General features: G+C 42.1%; 1 protein-coding gene and 1 pseudogene across 2 annotated transcripts in view; one reads left to right on the top strand and one right to left on the bottom strand.

Moving 5' to 3' along the window:
- The window catches only part of Grip163 (gamma-tubulin complex component 6), a 30,429-nt gene extending 13,633 nt beyond the window's left edge, over positions 1-16,796 (bottom strand). The window contains exons 1-4 of one of the 2 annotated variants that reach the window (XR_010517834.1): positions 16,308-16,796; positions 15,295-16,249; positions 14,876-15,228; positions 12,008-14,814 (exon numbers count right to left, since the gene is read on the bottom strand). Coding sequence is in view for 1 of the 2 variants with exons in the window: in XM_065226992.1 (XP_065083064.1) it covers positions 12,073-14,814; positions 14,876-15,228; positions 15,295-16,249; positions 16,308-16,718 (4,461 nt within the window). In the remaining variant the exon portion in view is untranslated. Of the gene's footprint in view, positions 1-11,132; positions 14,815-14,875; positions 15,229-15,294; positions 16,250-16,307 lie in introns of those variants that run through there. The other variant, XM_065226992.1, reaches the window with a different exon arrangement.
- Positions 1,511-3,020, top strand: LOC135704756 (uncharacterized; annotated as a pseudogene).
- Positions 16,797-17,480: the final 684 nt, after the last annotated feature.

Below are 17,480 nucleotides of genomic sequence, written 5' to 3'. Positions count from 1 at the left end.
AAAAATAAAATAACGAACAAAACAACACAATGAACTCACGAGCACCGTTTCAATCAAAAGCGTTTTCTTCTGTTTGTACAAATTGTAAAAACATAAAGCAACCATAATCGAAACACGTAAGCGTTGTACAAGTTGTTTACAACTTTTATTCGTAATGTTTTGTAACAGTTCAGTATAGTTGATCAACCGTAACAAAATTTAGCTGAAACATACCAGAAACTGTAACAGTTGAAAGTAGTGTTTCTTTAATGTTTATTACATTCCATAAACCATAACAAAACTATTTTGTGAAAAGTTAACATAGCTAGTAAGGTGTCAGTGAAGTTTGAACTGTTCTAGAAATGGTATTTTTCTATGCGGGGTGTCAAACAACTCAAACAACTCCAAAGTGAAGAAATACTAAAAAAATATAGGCTTTATGCTGAAAAGTTTGGATTTCAGTTGGTAAGCAAAATTTTTGACTTAATTTTCGTCCTAGAAATTACATCCTGCATATCACCTACCTTTTTTATTGGATTTGTATAAAAACATCTGTTGTTTTCATTAAGGATGTCTTCCAAATTGCTTTCTTTTCCATATTTTTTTCATAATTTGCCAAAATATAGCTAATTGTTTTTAGTTTATTAAAAATATACCGCAAACGATTTCTACTTATTTATTTATTTATTTAATTATTGACTTATATTTTGTAACTTAAGACTTATGTCTTTCTTCTGTTACATCGATTATGTCAAAATATAACAAGCGCCACAAGTATATTACAAAACAAAAAAAAATTGATGCTTAACACAAACTGTAACTTAATTCATCATGTGAGTTTCAATTCCCTCCTATCCCACAGGATTTAGATTTTTTCGTTGTACAAATGAAGGTATGAAAATGAATTTACTAAAAAGGCTTTATTTCAGTTTTGCAAAAACTGGGTTTAAATATTTGTAACATACGCTCTTATATATCCTTGCATGTATTTTTATAGTACGAATTTAATATAGTATTTTATTTCTATTTTCAGATTGACGAAGATTTCCGTTCTATGGGATATGAGGAAGGAATACGTAAATGGTCAAAGTTTATTTCCAATTTGAAACCATTCTTAGTACTGAAGGTGAAAGATCAACATTCCCTGTCGATCCTGGAGCACATGCTTCGCCCGGATGCTACAGAAGGTAAAATTATAATTTACAAAAAAAGAACGAATTTATAACGATTTATATATTTTTTGTATTTACAGATACGCTCATTTGTTGCACGATGATACTTCTGAACTGCTGTGTACAACCGTGTAAGACAACAAAAACGTTCAAGCCTGCTATTTTAACAGCACAGCAAGATGTGCTCGTTTTCGCAAGCAGTATAGATGAAGCTAAAACAGCTAGTCGTGATTTGTTTAAAGGATACACTGATCACAAAATACCAGTTCACCCCAAATTAGTCGTGATTGGGAATAATTATCAATCATTTACAGGGGATTACTACGTCATTTATAATCAAATTGAATACAACGTCAAAACACTTGCTCGAGCTGTCGATATTGTAGTCAAAATGTGCAACATTTTTAAGTTACCATTCTCAAAAATTTCGAAGTTGGTGTGGTTTAGTTTGGAAGAAATCCTGTATGACATCCGTGCTCCTGCACAATACAAAGCCATAGAAAGCATAAAAAAAGTTTGCAGTCGACTAGAATGATCAAATGTTTCGTAGAAAATTGTCTGCAGGATTTCTCTACCACTAACGAATATGTTGCACACCTTAAAAACCACAATTTGAACAAACCCTATACATTGAAATGTACTTTTGAATGCTGCCTTCAAGTACTATCATCGTTTTACAAATTTCGGCGCCATTTGAAATCACATCTACTCGAAAGAATGGAGCAAGTAGATCAAAATCCACGAACTTCTAAGCAATCGAAAAATGAATATCAAGAAGCTGAAGAAAGAATGGTACAATTTATTCAAATGTCTTACCATTGACTAGTTGCTAACTATTACTTTAAATTTTAGGATACCGGTGACAATGAATTGACTCTACCATCAACATCCACGCAGACTGCCACCATGCACTTGCAGAATTCTCTAAGCAGTTTGGATCGTCTAGCTATCAATTTCGTCATCGATCTACACAGGAAAAGAAACTTCAATCGCAAGGATGTAACAGATATTTTGAAAGGCGTACATTCCGTGTATTCAAATATAGGACGGCTAATCAGTACAGCAGCACCAACATCACAGGATGTACAACAACAATATGTATTTGATATGTATGTGCGAAAAAAATCAAATATTTTCGAATTTATTGATACTGAACATAAATTATTCAAGTATTTAGAAGAAGCTGATATGTACAAGAAACCTAATGTTTATGTAATCCATATCGATAAAGTAGTTATACAGTGATAGAAATGTAGAAACTCCTGAAAAAAGAACGTATTTGACCATGAGTAATGTAAAATATCAAATAAGAAAAATTTTTGAGCTAGGAAATGTTTTAGAAAAAACATTAGAACATATGGAAAACCTACAAAAATCTGCGAGACTCGAAAATTTTGTTAATGGGGCATTGTTTAAAACTGTTGAAGCTAAATGTCCTGAGAAAATCATCATTCCAATATTTTTTTATAGTGATGAATTCGAGATAAACGATCCACTTAGCGCTCATAATAAAAGGCATTCAATTTGTGCCCTTTATTACAGTTTTCCAACACTACCAACTTCTTACACTGCGAAATTGTCAAACATTTTCGTTGCTGGAGCTATAAAAAAAATTGACATTTCACAACATGGAGTTGATAAATTGATAGGACACGTCATAGACACATTTAAGGAAATTGAATCTAATGGAATTGTGATCAATACGAGGAACCACGAGTATCGCGTCCATTTTCCACTTATGTTAGTTCAAGGTGATAATCTTGGTTTGCATCAAATGTTGAAGTTTTCGGGATCCTTCACCGCTAATTTATACTGTAGATTCTGCCGAAGAACCAAAGATTATTTATGATTCGATATAGTGGAGCATGAAGATAGTCTTCGAGATGTTGATAATTATAACATAGATGTACAGCAGAAACAATCAGTGTCAGGATTGACTGGAGAATCATTATTCAACTCCCTAGAATCATTTCATACTGTTTCAAACTTCTATGCTGACATTATGCACGACTTTTATAGTTCTGGAGTGTGCTAATTTGGTTTCACTGAAGTGCTTAATTATTGCATATATATAAAAAAAATGTGCACTCTTGTTCAAATTAACAGCAGACGAAAACAACTGAACAACTACCGCTTAGAGCAAGGTTTAAGTCGAATGCCAGATATTGATGAAACATACATGAAATCTCAGAAGAAAAAAACTGTAATTTTGCGAATGACAGCTAGCGAAATGGCGGTTTTCGCAAACTTCTTTTCCTTTATAGTTGGACCGTTTGTTCCCTTGAACGATCCGGTTTGGAAATTTGCTATAACTTTGTTAAAACTGATTGATTTAATTAATCTTCCCTCTTTTTCGAACGAGGACTTGAATTTGTTAAAAGATGTAATTACTGAGCACCATATGTTATATACAACACTTTTCGATCAGCATTTGAAGCCAAAACAGCATTTTTTGTTACACTATCCTAGAATTATAAGAAACAGTGGTCCTCTGAAAAAAATGTCATGTTTCAGGCACGAGGCACACCATAGAGACTTCAAACAATATTTTAACAATACTTCTTCAAGAAAGAATATTTGCTACACAATGTGTATCAAAGCATCTTTGTTTTTCACGTACGATATAATCAATGAAACATTTTTGAAAACATACATAAATGGAAAATTCAGCTTGAACCGTTGGAGTGAAAAAGATTATTTCACAGAGCTGATTTTTGAAAAACCCCTAGCAGAGCATGATTACATTTTTTCTAGTGATACGCTAACGTATCGAAATAAATTGTATAGAGCTGGAAACTTCCTGACAGTTTCTTTAAGTTCAGATGTCGAGATCTATCAAATCGTTGAAATTATTAAAATTAAAGAAGATTATTTTGTTGTTGTTTCACAATGGTCAGTTAAAAGCTTTGATGAACATTATCAGGCTTATATTGTAGGAGATAAGCAAAAAGGATACTATTTGTTAAATATTGATATATATGATGGCCCTCCAGTCGCTTTAGAAAAAATACAGAATTATTTAACGTTAAGAAGAAAATTGTATACGTATAATGATTATGAATAAAAAAAATTTACTTTATTTAGTATATGTATTCAAGCTTTCTGGGCTATTTCTGATTGCGTCATGAATGACAAATTTCTTTTGACGCAATCAGGGCTAGTACTAACGGAGAAATTCAAAATAAAATATTAAAATAATCATTTGATTTCACCTTCATTTTTCAGTCTCAATTCATTTGAAAAGCTTGTTCTTGTAACCCTGTTCGCTAATTATTGTCCTCTGAATGTTGTATATTTTACACACATTTATGAAGCAAATTCACACGCGGTTTTAAGCCTAAAAACATTTTAAAAGCTTGTGTTCACAATTCTATTCGCAAATTATTATCCCCTAAGCTCTGAATTTTTAACAATCAGTTTTGATGCAAATCTCATACTAAAATTAAATGATAATCATATGAACCTTCATCATCTGCTGAGAAATTCAACCAAAAGATAATCATCCAGAATTCGACAGCATATTGTTAAAGGGCGCAAGCGAATCAGTTTTCATTCAATGATAGGAGGATGTTTTGGTTCAGTGTATACGATGTGAGACACAGCCAAGGGGCAAGACAGCTCCTAACCATGAGCAATTTCAGAATTGCATTTGAGGCACCTCGAGAAGCTCAAGTTGCTCAGTGAGCAAGATCACTGTCATTTGCTTTCTCACTTTTCGCATCACAGCAACCTATGGAAGCCGAAAAGCTGCTGTCAAGCAAAACAACAACACAAATCGGGGGCTTTCGGCCTACAACTCTAGATTGCAATTCTGAACTTCGGTACCTAAATTACATACGGTTTCCAGCTCCCGGGATCGTGCGTGGGCTGAGGACTTAAATCGACTCGTTATTCTTGACTGTTGCTGAGGCTGAATATGATTTGATCGTACTTACGGAAACGTGGCTGGATGACCGGATCTATTCATCGCAACTTTTTGGAACACTTTCCATCTCCCCTAAACAGCCAAAACTCGCGCGGTGGAGGCTCTCTGATTGCTGTCTCAACGAGACTAACTAGCTACCTAAGCACCACGCTCATTTCCAGTCACGATCATACGTGAGCATGTGGAATCGTTAGGCTCGATTTCGTTCACGCTCTCCTATTTGGTGACTACAACCAAGCTGGTTTGCAGTGTCGCTTCACCGACAGCGGCACACCATTCATTGACCCACTGCTATCGCTGTGCTCTTTTGGACGGATTTAACTTACACAGGTTTACTCAAGTAAACACTTTTCCAAACCGAACCGGACATTTGCAAGATCTTGTCCTGACAAATGATTCCACATTACCGGGCACTTCTACTTTTTTTGCCGGCCAAGCCACTGATCGGTCTAGATGCTGACCATCCCAATCTCGTCGTGTCATTCAGGTTACCTACTCCGATTGTTTATACGCCGCCATCTGAGTGCTACTCTCTGGACTTTCGCCGGAATGATAACGCTGCTTTGAACAATGTGCTTGCGGACATTTATTCGCAATTTATCGAATCGCCGCTAGTCAATGATGCTGTAGATTTTTTCAGTTCTGTGCTGGAAGATGCTATTCTCCGCATTGTCCCAGTATGACGACTCCCGCAAAAGCTTTCGTGGTCGAACCCACACCTACGCGCGCTAGAGCGTCAACCCTCAGCCGCCCTCCGAAAGAACAGCAACTCTCGTTAACCATACTACAAACGACTGTTCAATTTCGCAAGTCATTGCTATCGAAAATATTGCTGCTTCTTCCATCGATCAGTGTGTCGAAAATATCCACGGCCGTGGCGATCCAAAGAGAAAGTCGATGAAGAAAATCGATCAATGTAGATAGAACCTATTGAAAAGTGATGCGAGAATTCTATTTTGTTTACAAACAAAACTGACGCCTAATATGTGAAGGCGGTAAACGGAGTAAGCCAAGGATTAAACACAGAGAAAAATCTATGAACGTCCATTAAATTTTGAGGTACATTGAGTTACTCGCGAGCTACTCGCTGCAAAAAAAAACAATTCAAAGTAAAGCTGTCTCACCCCTTGGACACAGCACATTGGTGATTGTAGAGCGGCCGACAGTAAACCCACGTTGATCAGCACTCAAATACTGCTTGCAATGGGATGGAAACGGTTTCATTATCACTAGCTAGAATAGCTTCGAAACGGCGCTTAACGATGTAATTCCTCGATAGTTATCCACAGCTCGTTTCCTTCCTTTTTTGTGGACGACATGTGCGCAAATTTCCAGCAAAATGTAAATATGCCACTGGAGAGAGACATTCGGAACAGGCGATAAAGCGGAATTAACAAGCTAGCAACATGTCTCTTCAAAAATACAGATGGAACTCCATCAGGTCCATGATTGAAGGATGACTTGAGCAGAGTCGCGGCCTTAGAAATCATCTCAGCATTAACATCAATTGCACCCAGCGTTCGATCATTTACTGGAACGTTCCTGGCGGCCAGGTTAATATGCTCGTCAGTTAGTATCTCATTAGTGAATACACTGGCAAACTTGCCGGAAAAAAGGCGGCATATATCCTGAACGGTGGCAGCAACTTCTCCGTTGAATTCCATAGACGATGGGAGGCCGGATTCCCTGCGTTGCTCGTTCACGTAGTTCTAAAAGGTTTGCGCTGGATGCCTCGTTGGAAACTTGAAAAGCATTCACGACTGGCTCGCTGGTACATGTGATTCAGCCTCACATAATGTAGTTTCAGAGGAAGCGTGCGATACTTCGTAAATCTTCTCAATGCTGCTCTTTTGATTGACTTCCACCTACGTAGCTCTCTGGTCTGCCAGGGAGGGTGAGACACTTTGTGGTGAGTTCTTTTCCGGACGTGTCTGTCAATGACATATGAAAAGGTTTGCGCTACAGCCTCAACGTCCTCTGGATCAAGGATGTTCTCCCATACCATGCTAGACAATACATCTATGATGCCACCACAAACAAACAGACGTAACACTTCATTGTGTATCTTCGTTCACGCATTTAACGGTTGATTTGAATATTATCAGTTCCGCGAACTACTCGCCGCAGTGCTGGCATCGGATCACTTTGACGTTTCTATACATTCTATAGAACTTTTATGCAATATTGTTTGAGAGTTAGCGAGCAAGTTTGTTTTCCGCGAGAAGCCGAGAGATGTCGCTACTGAGGTCCTATGTTTTGAAATGCTACGGTGGTCAGCGATAACCGTCGAAATCACGCGCGAGTTTGTCCTCAAAAGTGACAATTAGAAGAGGGTGATGTGGAACGAGCTTAGTTAGTGCACAAGGAGCCGAGGAAATTAAGGGAGCCCTGTCCAAACTACGATCATTTTCGTTGACTACATGATTAAATTGAGAAAGCGTTGCTGCGCTGCAGTTGTTGAGAAGGCTAATAGCTCCTGTGTGAAATGTAGAGCTATCAGAATCTGGATACAGGAATCCGCTATGTGTTGGACTCCACGAAACGCCTGGCAGATTGAAGTCACTAAAAATGAATATCTCATCAACTGGAGTGGCACTTTCGATAACTGTGAAAACTGACCGACAATGAGTATCGATGACCGATGAGTTCATTGCCCCGGACTCGATCAGGTGGAATGTACAGAGCGCATAGAAATAATGTGCAATCACTCAGATTGATGGCTGTCCAAACCTGCTCCACATAGTTCCATGAATCGTACTCGATGGCCTTTGCTTCCAACCCGCCACGGACAGCTACAAGGACACCTCCACCAGTAGATTTACGGCTGTTGTTAGGATTCGTAGTCAGGACCGAAGGCTTCACTGGAAAGCGTTCGATAATCGAGCCACGTTTCGCACAGGACAATTACATCGTAGCAACAATCCGATACAGCTAGGCGGTACTCTTCAACATCAGAATTCTGCTTGCGGCAAGGAATCGAACGACTGCTCTCCCTGGAAATCACAGATACATCAGGCAATAAGTGACCATCATCAAGTCTGATTGCATACTCGCCATAGTGAGTGGGTTGGAAGACCCCCTCTCCACATCCGACAGCAGGTCCGGAACGACTATGATGAACGAAGGCTGCTGATGGCAGGACTGGGGCTTTCTAGGGCGCGTTCCGGGTTCCCAGGATTGGGAGTTACAGAGGAATCATAACAGTGACTAACATAGTCCGAATTGCTGAAAATTTGATCGGCATCATGCAGTGTATAGTCAATATATTGATTGTACTTGTCTGTAGAGGCAAGGTGGAAGATTCCTGATTCATATTCAGCCACAGGTCCAGGTGGTGGGAAACAGCTAGCGCGACTGGATCGAGTGGTTCGAGGCCTCCCGTAATGCGACAGACAGTGCGTTCTGGTTTACAGCGTTCCAATTCACAACGCGGCATCCAATTCTGAATCAGCATACTGGGTCTAGTCTGGAGATGGGAATTGAGAACTCGGAAGGTCCTGGTGATAGCAGGCGTTTTCAAATGAGGCATTAACATGTTTTTTGAACCGTCTTCAAATTCACGGAACAAAATTCCTTTCGGCCATGTATCCGATGTAAGAGCAACTACTTCACGTAGTTTAGGAGCCAATGTGATTTTGTACGATATGAAACTCATACGACTGATGTCGGATCCTTTTTTAACTAGCGGCAAAACCTTAATCGGATCATGCACTGTACTAAACCTTTGACCAGCTTCTCGATTGATTCCGATTTCACGCTAGGATGGTGGGTTCAGGGACAGTAAGGACCTCGATTAAGACATTGTCATCCGTTACTGCTTTAGTACCATCAAAAAGTGGTTTGCTGGTGAGCGAGCTTTCATCGAGTGCCGTTTCGCGCACTCGTTGCACATCCAAAGCAAGTTTGGGCTAGTATGGACAATATTCAGAAAAGCCTTGTTCAACTTTGTCCCGCCGCATTTCAGATGAATCATCCTGTCACAAAAAGCCATGCAGGAGACGGACTATTCATCGCCTTTAACTGGTTTAGCGTATTGGTCACAGGCGGAAGTCATGCTGACTCAGCTGACTCAGTGGAGATGCTCTAATACGCACGGAGGAGTTGGATTCTGCAGAGCGTCTGATAACGACAACAAGCTATTTTACATGACGTCTTGATGACAGTTCCTGGCGGCCCACTCGAACGCACTCGAGGCATTGTTATTGTTTACGTCTGATGTTTTTGTTTTGATTTTGGTCGTGGTATGTCAACAAATCGGCCCGCTGGTAAACGTCAAAATAGGTAAACAGAAAAAAAGCTGACTCGAAACGTCTCGTAAAATGCCTTACACGCTTATTCTGGTCAACTCGAAGTCGAATGTACTCATCTCAGCGGCAAGTAGGGCTACTCAAAATTGAGTAGCCTTATGTTGACTCACTTTTGAGTAAACTACGTTCTCACGTAGACTGAGCGATATTTTCAGTTGCGGTGAGTGTTTTTGTTTTGATTTTTATTTAAGGAAATGGTAATTTCCTTCCCCGGATTCGTTCTACCGGAGCAGGAAATGCTTCAACACCGTTTCCCTAAGCAATACCTTATTACCTGAAGACATTTCAGCCGGTTTTCAGTAACTTTTCCTAGGAAGTTTCCTCCAACATGGTTGACATTTTTTCTAAGTCCAGGATTTTGCTGACTGAGTGGCTTTTACTCAGTTTGGCATTTCTCGTTTACTCAGTTTTTGACAACTCGATACATCGGACGAAAGTGAGTACGATCGACTCACCCGGTGAGTAAGCTGAAGTTAGCGTGTATAACACAACAGTAAACATTACAGGATGTCCGATTAGATAACTTTTTCACTGTTTTCACAACACGGAATATGCTCCAAATAGACGATTATCGCAATGAACTGCACTTTCCACTAACGACCGGTAAAATTTTGCAAGTCTACAGAACGGGAAAAACGAAGAACGATAGTCCGTGTGATAAAAAATCATCAAATTTACCAGCGCAAAATCACGACGATGTGAATAACAACAACGATTGTCGACATTCCGACAGTTTAGAGCAAGTAGTGGTATGCGTACACCCCCCGAGCATCTAGACAGAAAACCTTAGTTTCACGTACCCACTTGCAAATTGTAGATGTCTCCACCGTACGTAAACAATGGGGTCAGCCATCGTTGGTGGCACAACTTTTTTCACATCAGAAAACATGTTTTTGTTTCACTTCATGTGGACGTCGAAAGCAAACCAACAATAAATTTTGAGTGAGACGTATTACTGGTGTTGTATTGTATCTTGGAATTCAATCGATTTAATTATATCAAAATTCATCATCATCGCTTGGGCAGTAACCCGATTAAAGGGTTTCGTTTATTTCGGTTATGTGGTTGCCGACAAACATCACTTAGTTCCCGGATTTTAGGGTGTTGTTCCGTCCATATATCCGGAACCAGTTAATCGATTGAAAGTCTATTAATTAACATTCTATAGAATCATGGTAGCTTTCATTTGGTTGTTGTTGCGTTCAATTCGGTAGAGTGGTTGCCGAGAAATACATATAAGAAAATTGTCTTACGTGCTCTCTCACACACATAAATAGACAGACATTTTCCGATCCCGTCATGCTGAGTCGATTGGAAGACTATTAAAAAAAAATATCAATGTTTTTATAAAAAGTTAAAAAAAAACACAAAACTTAAAAACGGGGAAAAATAAAGTTGATAAAAAATAAGACCAATTGTAAATTTACTCCACCATTATTCGATTTGACAGAACCAGAGTACCAGAATTTTCGGGGTACATTAGCATTACACTGGAGCTGTTCAGTTGCTCCCGGGTGTATGCGTATAACTGCCAATGCAGTCGGTCTACATTTGTTGCGACTGACCTAACTCCGATCCTGACATTTACTCTGTGTTCAACATTTCAAAGGGGCGTAATTGCATTTGTAAACAATGGCTTTAGCCGTTGATTTCTCGCGAATAAAAGCTCACTCATGAAAAATAATGACACCACCAGGTAGAGGAATGTTTCCTCTACCAGCTAGTATTGTAATTTTGGAGAGGTAAGATTTCATTAGCGAAAAATTGACGGCTAAAGTCATTGTTTACAAAAGCAATTACGCCCCTTTGAAATGTTGGCACTGAATTGTGCGATATCGCTGAAACCTGCTGAAACTACGGACACTGTCATCGCCCTTGGTGACTATAACGTGTGGGAATTTGATGCCGAAATGAACCCTTACATCCCAATCAACGCTTCCTCGGAACAAGAAATCGCGTTGACGCAGTCCGTCCTTGCGTGTGGATTCCAGCAGATACAGGATGTACGTAATGTGAATGAGAGATTACTTGATGTGGCTTTCGTTAGTGATGCTAGCAGGATCGAAGTTCTCGAATCGCCCTGTGGAATTTTAAGACTTGACGCTCATCACAAATCTTTTATTATCAAATTTGACTACCTCCCTAATGCTGACGTCATTGGACAAGACCGATGTTACCCCACTTATCACTTTTAGCCAAAATCAGTTTTCCTGAAAAGCAATTACTTTTTCCTACAACTTTATTTCAGACGTCACTTCGATTGGAAGGGACGTTTTCGAGTTATGATTTGTTAAAAAATATCGAATGCTCCATTTTGAAATTTTTTGCGAGATTCCAACGACCGAATTTTAGCTTAAACATAAATCATTGCCTATACCAAACAATTATGCCAAGTTCATACAAATCAGAGAAGGTCAAATCTGAATTTCAATTTGTTTTGCTATTTGACCTGAAAATGCTCTTATGCCAAACGACTGCATACCAAACGGGGTAGACTCCAATGGTAATGTATACTCTTAATAGATGGTTTCATTTAGTACCATTTTTATCTAATCGCGAAATACGACAGCACTCGATTCGAGTCGGTAAGTAGCAGCGTAAAACAGGAATGGAAAATCACTTACCGGTCTTCACCTCTTAAACAGCAAGCTGCACTACTGCAGTTGTGCGGAAAAGTTTATAGGAACACTCACATTGATGGACCGCCAACAGGACCGTAGTACCCGTTGATGTTGATCACGTAGATGAATTCGTAAATCTCCTTATGATAGCCATGATCGTACATCTTGTTGCCCAGGTAGATCGTGTACTTGATCAACTTCTCGAAGTCGCTTTCGTCTTCCAGGATCTGGGCGTACTTTGGGTGCACGTACGGCGAGCTGGGATTAGTTTTATCCTGCGGTTTCCACGGTTTCGACTTCAGATGCTTGTAGAACCGCAGCACAACCTTGAAGATCTCCTCCACGTTGTTGTAGAACTCGACGCTCTTCTTGTTCAGCAAGCACAGAAACAGAATCCTCTTGATGTAGCTGGTATGCTTGCGGTAGAGATCCTCCATCGATTCTGCGGACTCCAGGTCCTTGCGAAAGGTCTCCCAGGAGGCCAACAGGGCACTGCTGGTGATGTAATTCTTCAGTGCATTCACCAAGTGCGACAGTTTGTGCGAGATCAGTTGAACACGGCTGTACTGTGGCGAGTGAAGGATCAGCTTCCCATGCTGTTTGTGCGCTTCCTTGAGAAGTTGGAACGATTTTCCCAGAACGAAACTAACCCGACGCACCTTTACCAGATACTTGAAGATGTTCGTGTACTGTTCTATGGTTTCCGGGTTCAAGATCAAATTCAGAGGCCACTCCACGCGGTAGCTTAGATTCAACATGCTGACCACATTCGGATGGTAGAGATCGAAGCGTTCCGGAATTTGTTCCACGTTGAAGGACAACCGATCTGCATTCTTATCCGCTCCTGCAGCGCTGGAACACAGCGCCGAATCCAAGATCGTATGAAGCGTCTGGTAGTTCAGTAACTCATCCGGTTGGCGCACCCCTTCGAGCATCTTGAACAAGTTGTCACATACATAGCAGGAGAATTCGCCATCCATCAGAAGGAAGTAGTTTCTCAAACTTTCAAAGTGACCCAAAATATCCAGATCATTCAAGCACATCTTCAGGATCTCGTTGTTCACAATCTCCATGTGCGCTTTCAGCGGAATGACCAACGAACTCTGCAGGAATCGCGTCACCGTCAAAACGTCCACGCTCCTCAGCTCACTGTCCATCTCCATAAGTTCCGAGATGCTCCCCAGGTCATTCTTAACGCTTGCCAATTCGCACAAGTTCATGTCACGTTTCTTCAACGCCTCGACAAACTCCCTGTATATCTCATCCTCCTCGCAACTCACTTCCGAAGCAATCTCCAGTTCCGAACAACTCTTCCTGACCACCGGAAACTCAAAGCCTTGCCTAGCGTGAAGTCCGGCAGTGTTCAAACCACTTTCCGGCGTTTCCTGTCCCAAGACCGCCGTGTCCGGTACGCCAAATCGACTCTCGTTGAACTTCTCCCGCGCTGCAATCGTGTCCAACTTCAATTTCCCATCCTCCCCCAAGATCGGATTTGCATTCACATCCTGCGGGACATCATCGATCACGATCGCCGGTACCTGAATATCCTCGCTAGCCGTATCGCTGTCGACCGACATCGGCGTATCGGCAAAGTTCTGCGCTCCGGTAACGATGTTATACTCACATTCCAGAATCCGGCGGCGATTTTTCGCACGATCCGTGTCCAGATTCAAGAACATCTCCGGCTTTCTATCCTTCTTGGAACCACGGTCATGATCGTCCACGAGCACATTGTACGCGTGGCTCATGATTTTCATACGATTCTTCTGCAACTCCGTCAACTCACCACTCTCCTTGGGCTTCTCTTCCCCATCCTCCCTGCCTTCCCGACTGGTATAGTCACTGATCAAGATCCTCTGTCGATTTCGGTGCCGATCCTCCGTTTGATTACTATTCACATCAACATCCTTCCCCGCTCCTCCCCGCAAATCAAACTCCTCCGTCAAAATCTTCATCTTGTTCCTCTGCGCCTCGGTCAACTGTCTCAGCCCAGCCGAAGCCGTTTCCTTGATCGCCTCCACATTGGCATTCTCATGATCCTCCGCCAAGTATTCACCCAAATTCGATCCCAAAACCTTCTGCCTGTTTCGTTCAATCTCACTAATCACATCATTGCAATTGACCACATCGCTCTCCGTGATCCCCTGCGGATTCTCCATGAGCGTTCGATCGCCAGTCTGGTCACTCAGCGGACTCTTCTGAGCGTCTTCATACACCGACCCACCATCATCCTCCGTCGCACTCCCAATGCACGATTCGAAGTCACTACTCTCCCCGCCGGACCCTGCCACTCCGGTCAGCTGTACTTTCAACCGCTCCACCTCCTTCTCCGCCTTCTCCACCTTTTCATCCATCATCCTGTTCAACTCCCTGTACCCTTCAACCGTCTTCTCCCTCTCCAAATTCTCCGCCATCAACCTTCGGTTCTCAAACTCCAATCCTTGGTGCTGATACTTTTCCTCCAGTTCCACTTCCCGCTTCTTCGCCGCCAGCTTGCTCTCCCGGATCTCGTTCAGATGCTCCAGCAGTTCCTCCATCTGGCGTTCCTTCCTCTTGCGCAGTACCAGTGCTTCGGCATCCTGATCCAGGCGCCACTGGTCCATGCTGCGACGGAAGTTGGCCTCCACCAGGCGGAAGAATTCCTCCCGTTCGTGCTCCTTCTGTTCGTAGAGCTCCCGAACGGACACCGGAGCGCCGCAGATGTCCCGCGCTTTGGCTACGTACTGAAGCCAGCGGCTTCGCAAGCGATTAACCGCCGGGTACGAGATGCATACCTCCAACTTGGGGATTTTCAGCGAGAAGATCGGGTGCTGTAGAAGAGGAAAAATTATCAGAGCTTGTCTTTTTTTGGTCAATTTCCCACCCACTTACCGACGGTTTGAACGCCTTCAGCAGCATCGTGTACTTCCCGCACAGCAGAATGTCCTCCTCGAACCCCTTCAGAAATCCCGGCACCGTCTGCCTGCGGATCAGAAAAGCCTTATCGAAAAAGTGCTTCGTCTTCGGCCGATAATGGTTCACAAAGTAGATGAACAGCTCGCCGCTGGGATCTCGCAGCTGGCCGCCAAAGAGCCACTGCTGAAATATTAGAAAATACGCGTAGCAGCAGTGCTTCAGGATGTGCAGCAGGAACGAAGAAACATCCCCACTGGTGATGTAGATAATTTCCTTGTATAAGTGATCCAGAAAGACTGACCCGGTGGGGAAATCTTTGTCGCTTTCGTCTGAAACAGATCAATCCACTATTAGCACAACACTGTCTTCATAAACCCTCCACCTCAACCACTCACAATTGGGATGAATGCCACAAAACTTGGCCAACGCCAAAATCTGCTTCTTCATGGGTTCAATTTTTCGCTGCAACTGTAGCAAAGATCGCCCCTCGTAGCTATTGACCACGATCTGGAAGCAGCGCAGAATCCGCTCCACGCAGTCACAAAACGCCTTAAACACGAACCCCTCCAAGATCATTGCATGACTATATGGATTTTTCCTGGTCATCTTCTGCAGCCTTCTGAAACAGGTTCCCAGTTCCACGAACTGATCTATCACTCCTTTGATAGTCAACGGGGAGATGCCATCGACGGTGAAATTCCCCATCATTAGGAACCGATTACCCTCCCCATACTGGAAGCACCGGGAACTGGTTCCGGTTAGCAGGAACTTCACATCTCCCAGAAAGTCATCATTGCGTACTATCCGAATTTGATTCGATTCTCCACCTCGATGATCCGCATTCAGTGCTTTCAAATGCAAAACCGCATTGCACTCGGATGCAAATGGACTTTCAACTGGAACGAATCGATTGCCCAGGTTTTCCCAATTAAAGTTGAAATTCTGTTCCCTTTGACTGCTCACAGCGACCGTCTGTGTTTCGACAGAATCTCCCGGAATGATCTCAAAACTGGTCAGCAGCTGCTCATCGTCCTCGACCACTCCCTTCATCATGTTGTAACGGAACGGTCCTTGATAGCTGACCAACTCCGCCATCGGGTCACTGAAATGGGTGCTCTTAATCTGCGGCAAAATTTTCCTCTTAATGGATTCCCTATCCGTGGCCTCCATCAAGCTGGTTACATTTTCCGAGAAGACCATTCCCGATTTCTTCAAACAGTAAGGATTGGAAGCTCTGTCTTTATAATAAGCATTGATTCTCTTCGAATCCGCTCGGAAGTCATCTGGCCGGAAGATCGGATAAGGCCCCAGGTGCTTCGATGGCATCATGTCTCCAGCCAGAGAAAAGGGCTGAAATTAGTGTCAATCATTAATCTAAAACCTTTCCAATTATGCCCTACCAAAATACCTCATCTTCGAGTTCTCCCCCATCCGGAACCGAATCCCTCAACAATAGCAAAAACTGCAAAATCTCCCTCTGATCCTGCAACCCTTCGTTCTCCTCCTTCCGTTCCAGTTTCAACTCGTTCAGCAACCGTTCGAATCGATCGCACCGTCGTTTCTGGAATCGATACCGGGTCCTCAGCTGCATGTGGAACAGGTGACAGTGTAACATCTCGACCGGCTCCTCCTGGATCAAGCGCCGTTCCAAAGCGCTCTCATCACCTTTGGCCACTGCTGCTGGCTGCTTCCCCAGCAAAATCCCAAATGCTACGGATTTGCATTTTTTCACCGCCGAAACCGACGGCTTGCCACCCGATTCGCGGCCCAGTTCCTGCACCAAATCGCCAATTAACTCGTAGGCACTGTCCGTGGACATTTTCGCGCGAGCAAGATATCGATTTTTCAAGCACACTGTTGTTTTATTTATATTTACATATCCCGTTCAAGTTCGAGGTCTTTTTTTCTGGATGGAAAAATCATTGCCAACATTTCAAAAAGGCGTAATTGCATTTGTAAGCAATGGCTTTAGCTGTCAATTTCTCGAGAATAAAAGCTCACCCATAAAAAATAATGACACAAACAGGTAGAGGTATGTTTCCTCTACCAGTTAGCATTGTTATTTTGGAGGAGTGAGCTTTTATTCGCGAGAAATTGACGGCTTAAGCCATTGTTTACAAAAGCATTTACGGCCCTTTGAAATGTTGGCACTGAAATAACGATGGAATCTGCGCGGAAAAACTAACGAAAGAGAAACTCGAGAAACTCGAGAAAAACATGACAGTAACTGGCAAACGGTTTGTTGGAATTGGGAAACAAAAACAAAACAAAAACATGAACGCGGGCAGCTCCGGGATCGAAACGATAAAAACGATAAACTGAAAAGCTGTGCGCAGGGATGTGTCAAACTGAAGAGGGTCTACACAGAGAAAAAAATTACCCTAAATTTAAGTTCTTTTTACTTAATGTTGGGTAATTTTGAATTTGCATCAAACTCTCCCTTTTTGTTGCTGTCAAAAACTGAACGAGAGATTCGATTTTCTCATGACTATCGTTCAATAAGCTACCCGCATAAACGCGAACCATAAATTGACCTTACCTAAAATGGTTAAAAATTGTTTATAATCCCTGCTAAACTTTA

This window comes from Ochlerotatus camptorhynchus, unplaced genomic scaffold (assembly GCF_037179485.1).
Source record: "Ochlerotatus camptorhynchus isolate MF236.1 unplaced genomic scaffold, CSIRO-AGI_Acam_v1.1 ptg000022l, whole genome shotgun sequence".
Taxonomy (NCBI): domain Eukaryota; kingdom Metazoa; phylum Arthropoda; class Insecta; order Diptera; family Culicidae; genus Ochlerotatus; species Ochlerotatus camptorhynchus.
This window is presented reverse-complemented; position numbering and strand designations above follow the sequence as displayed.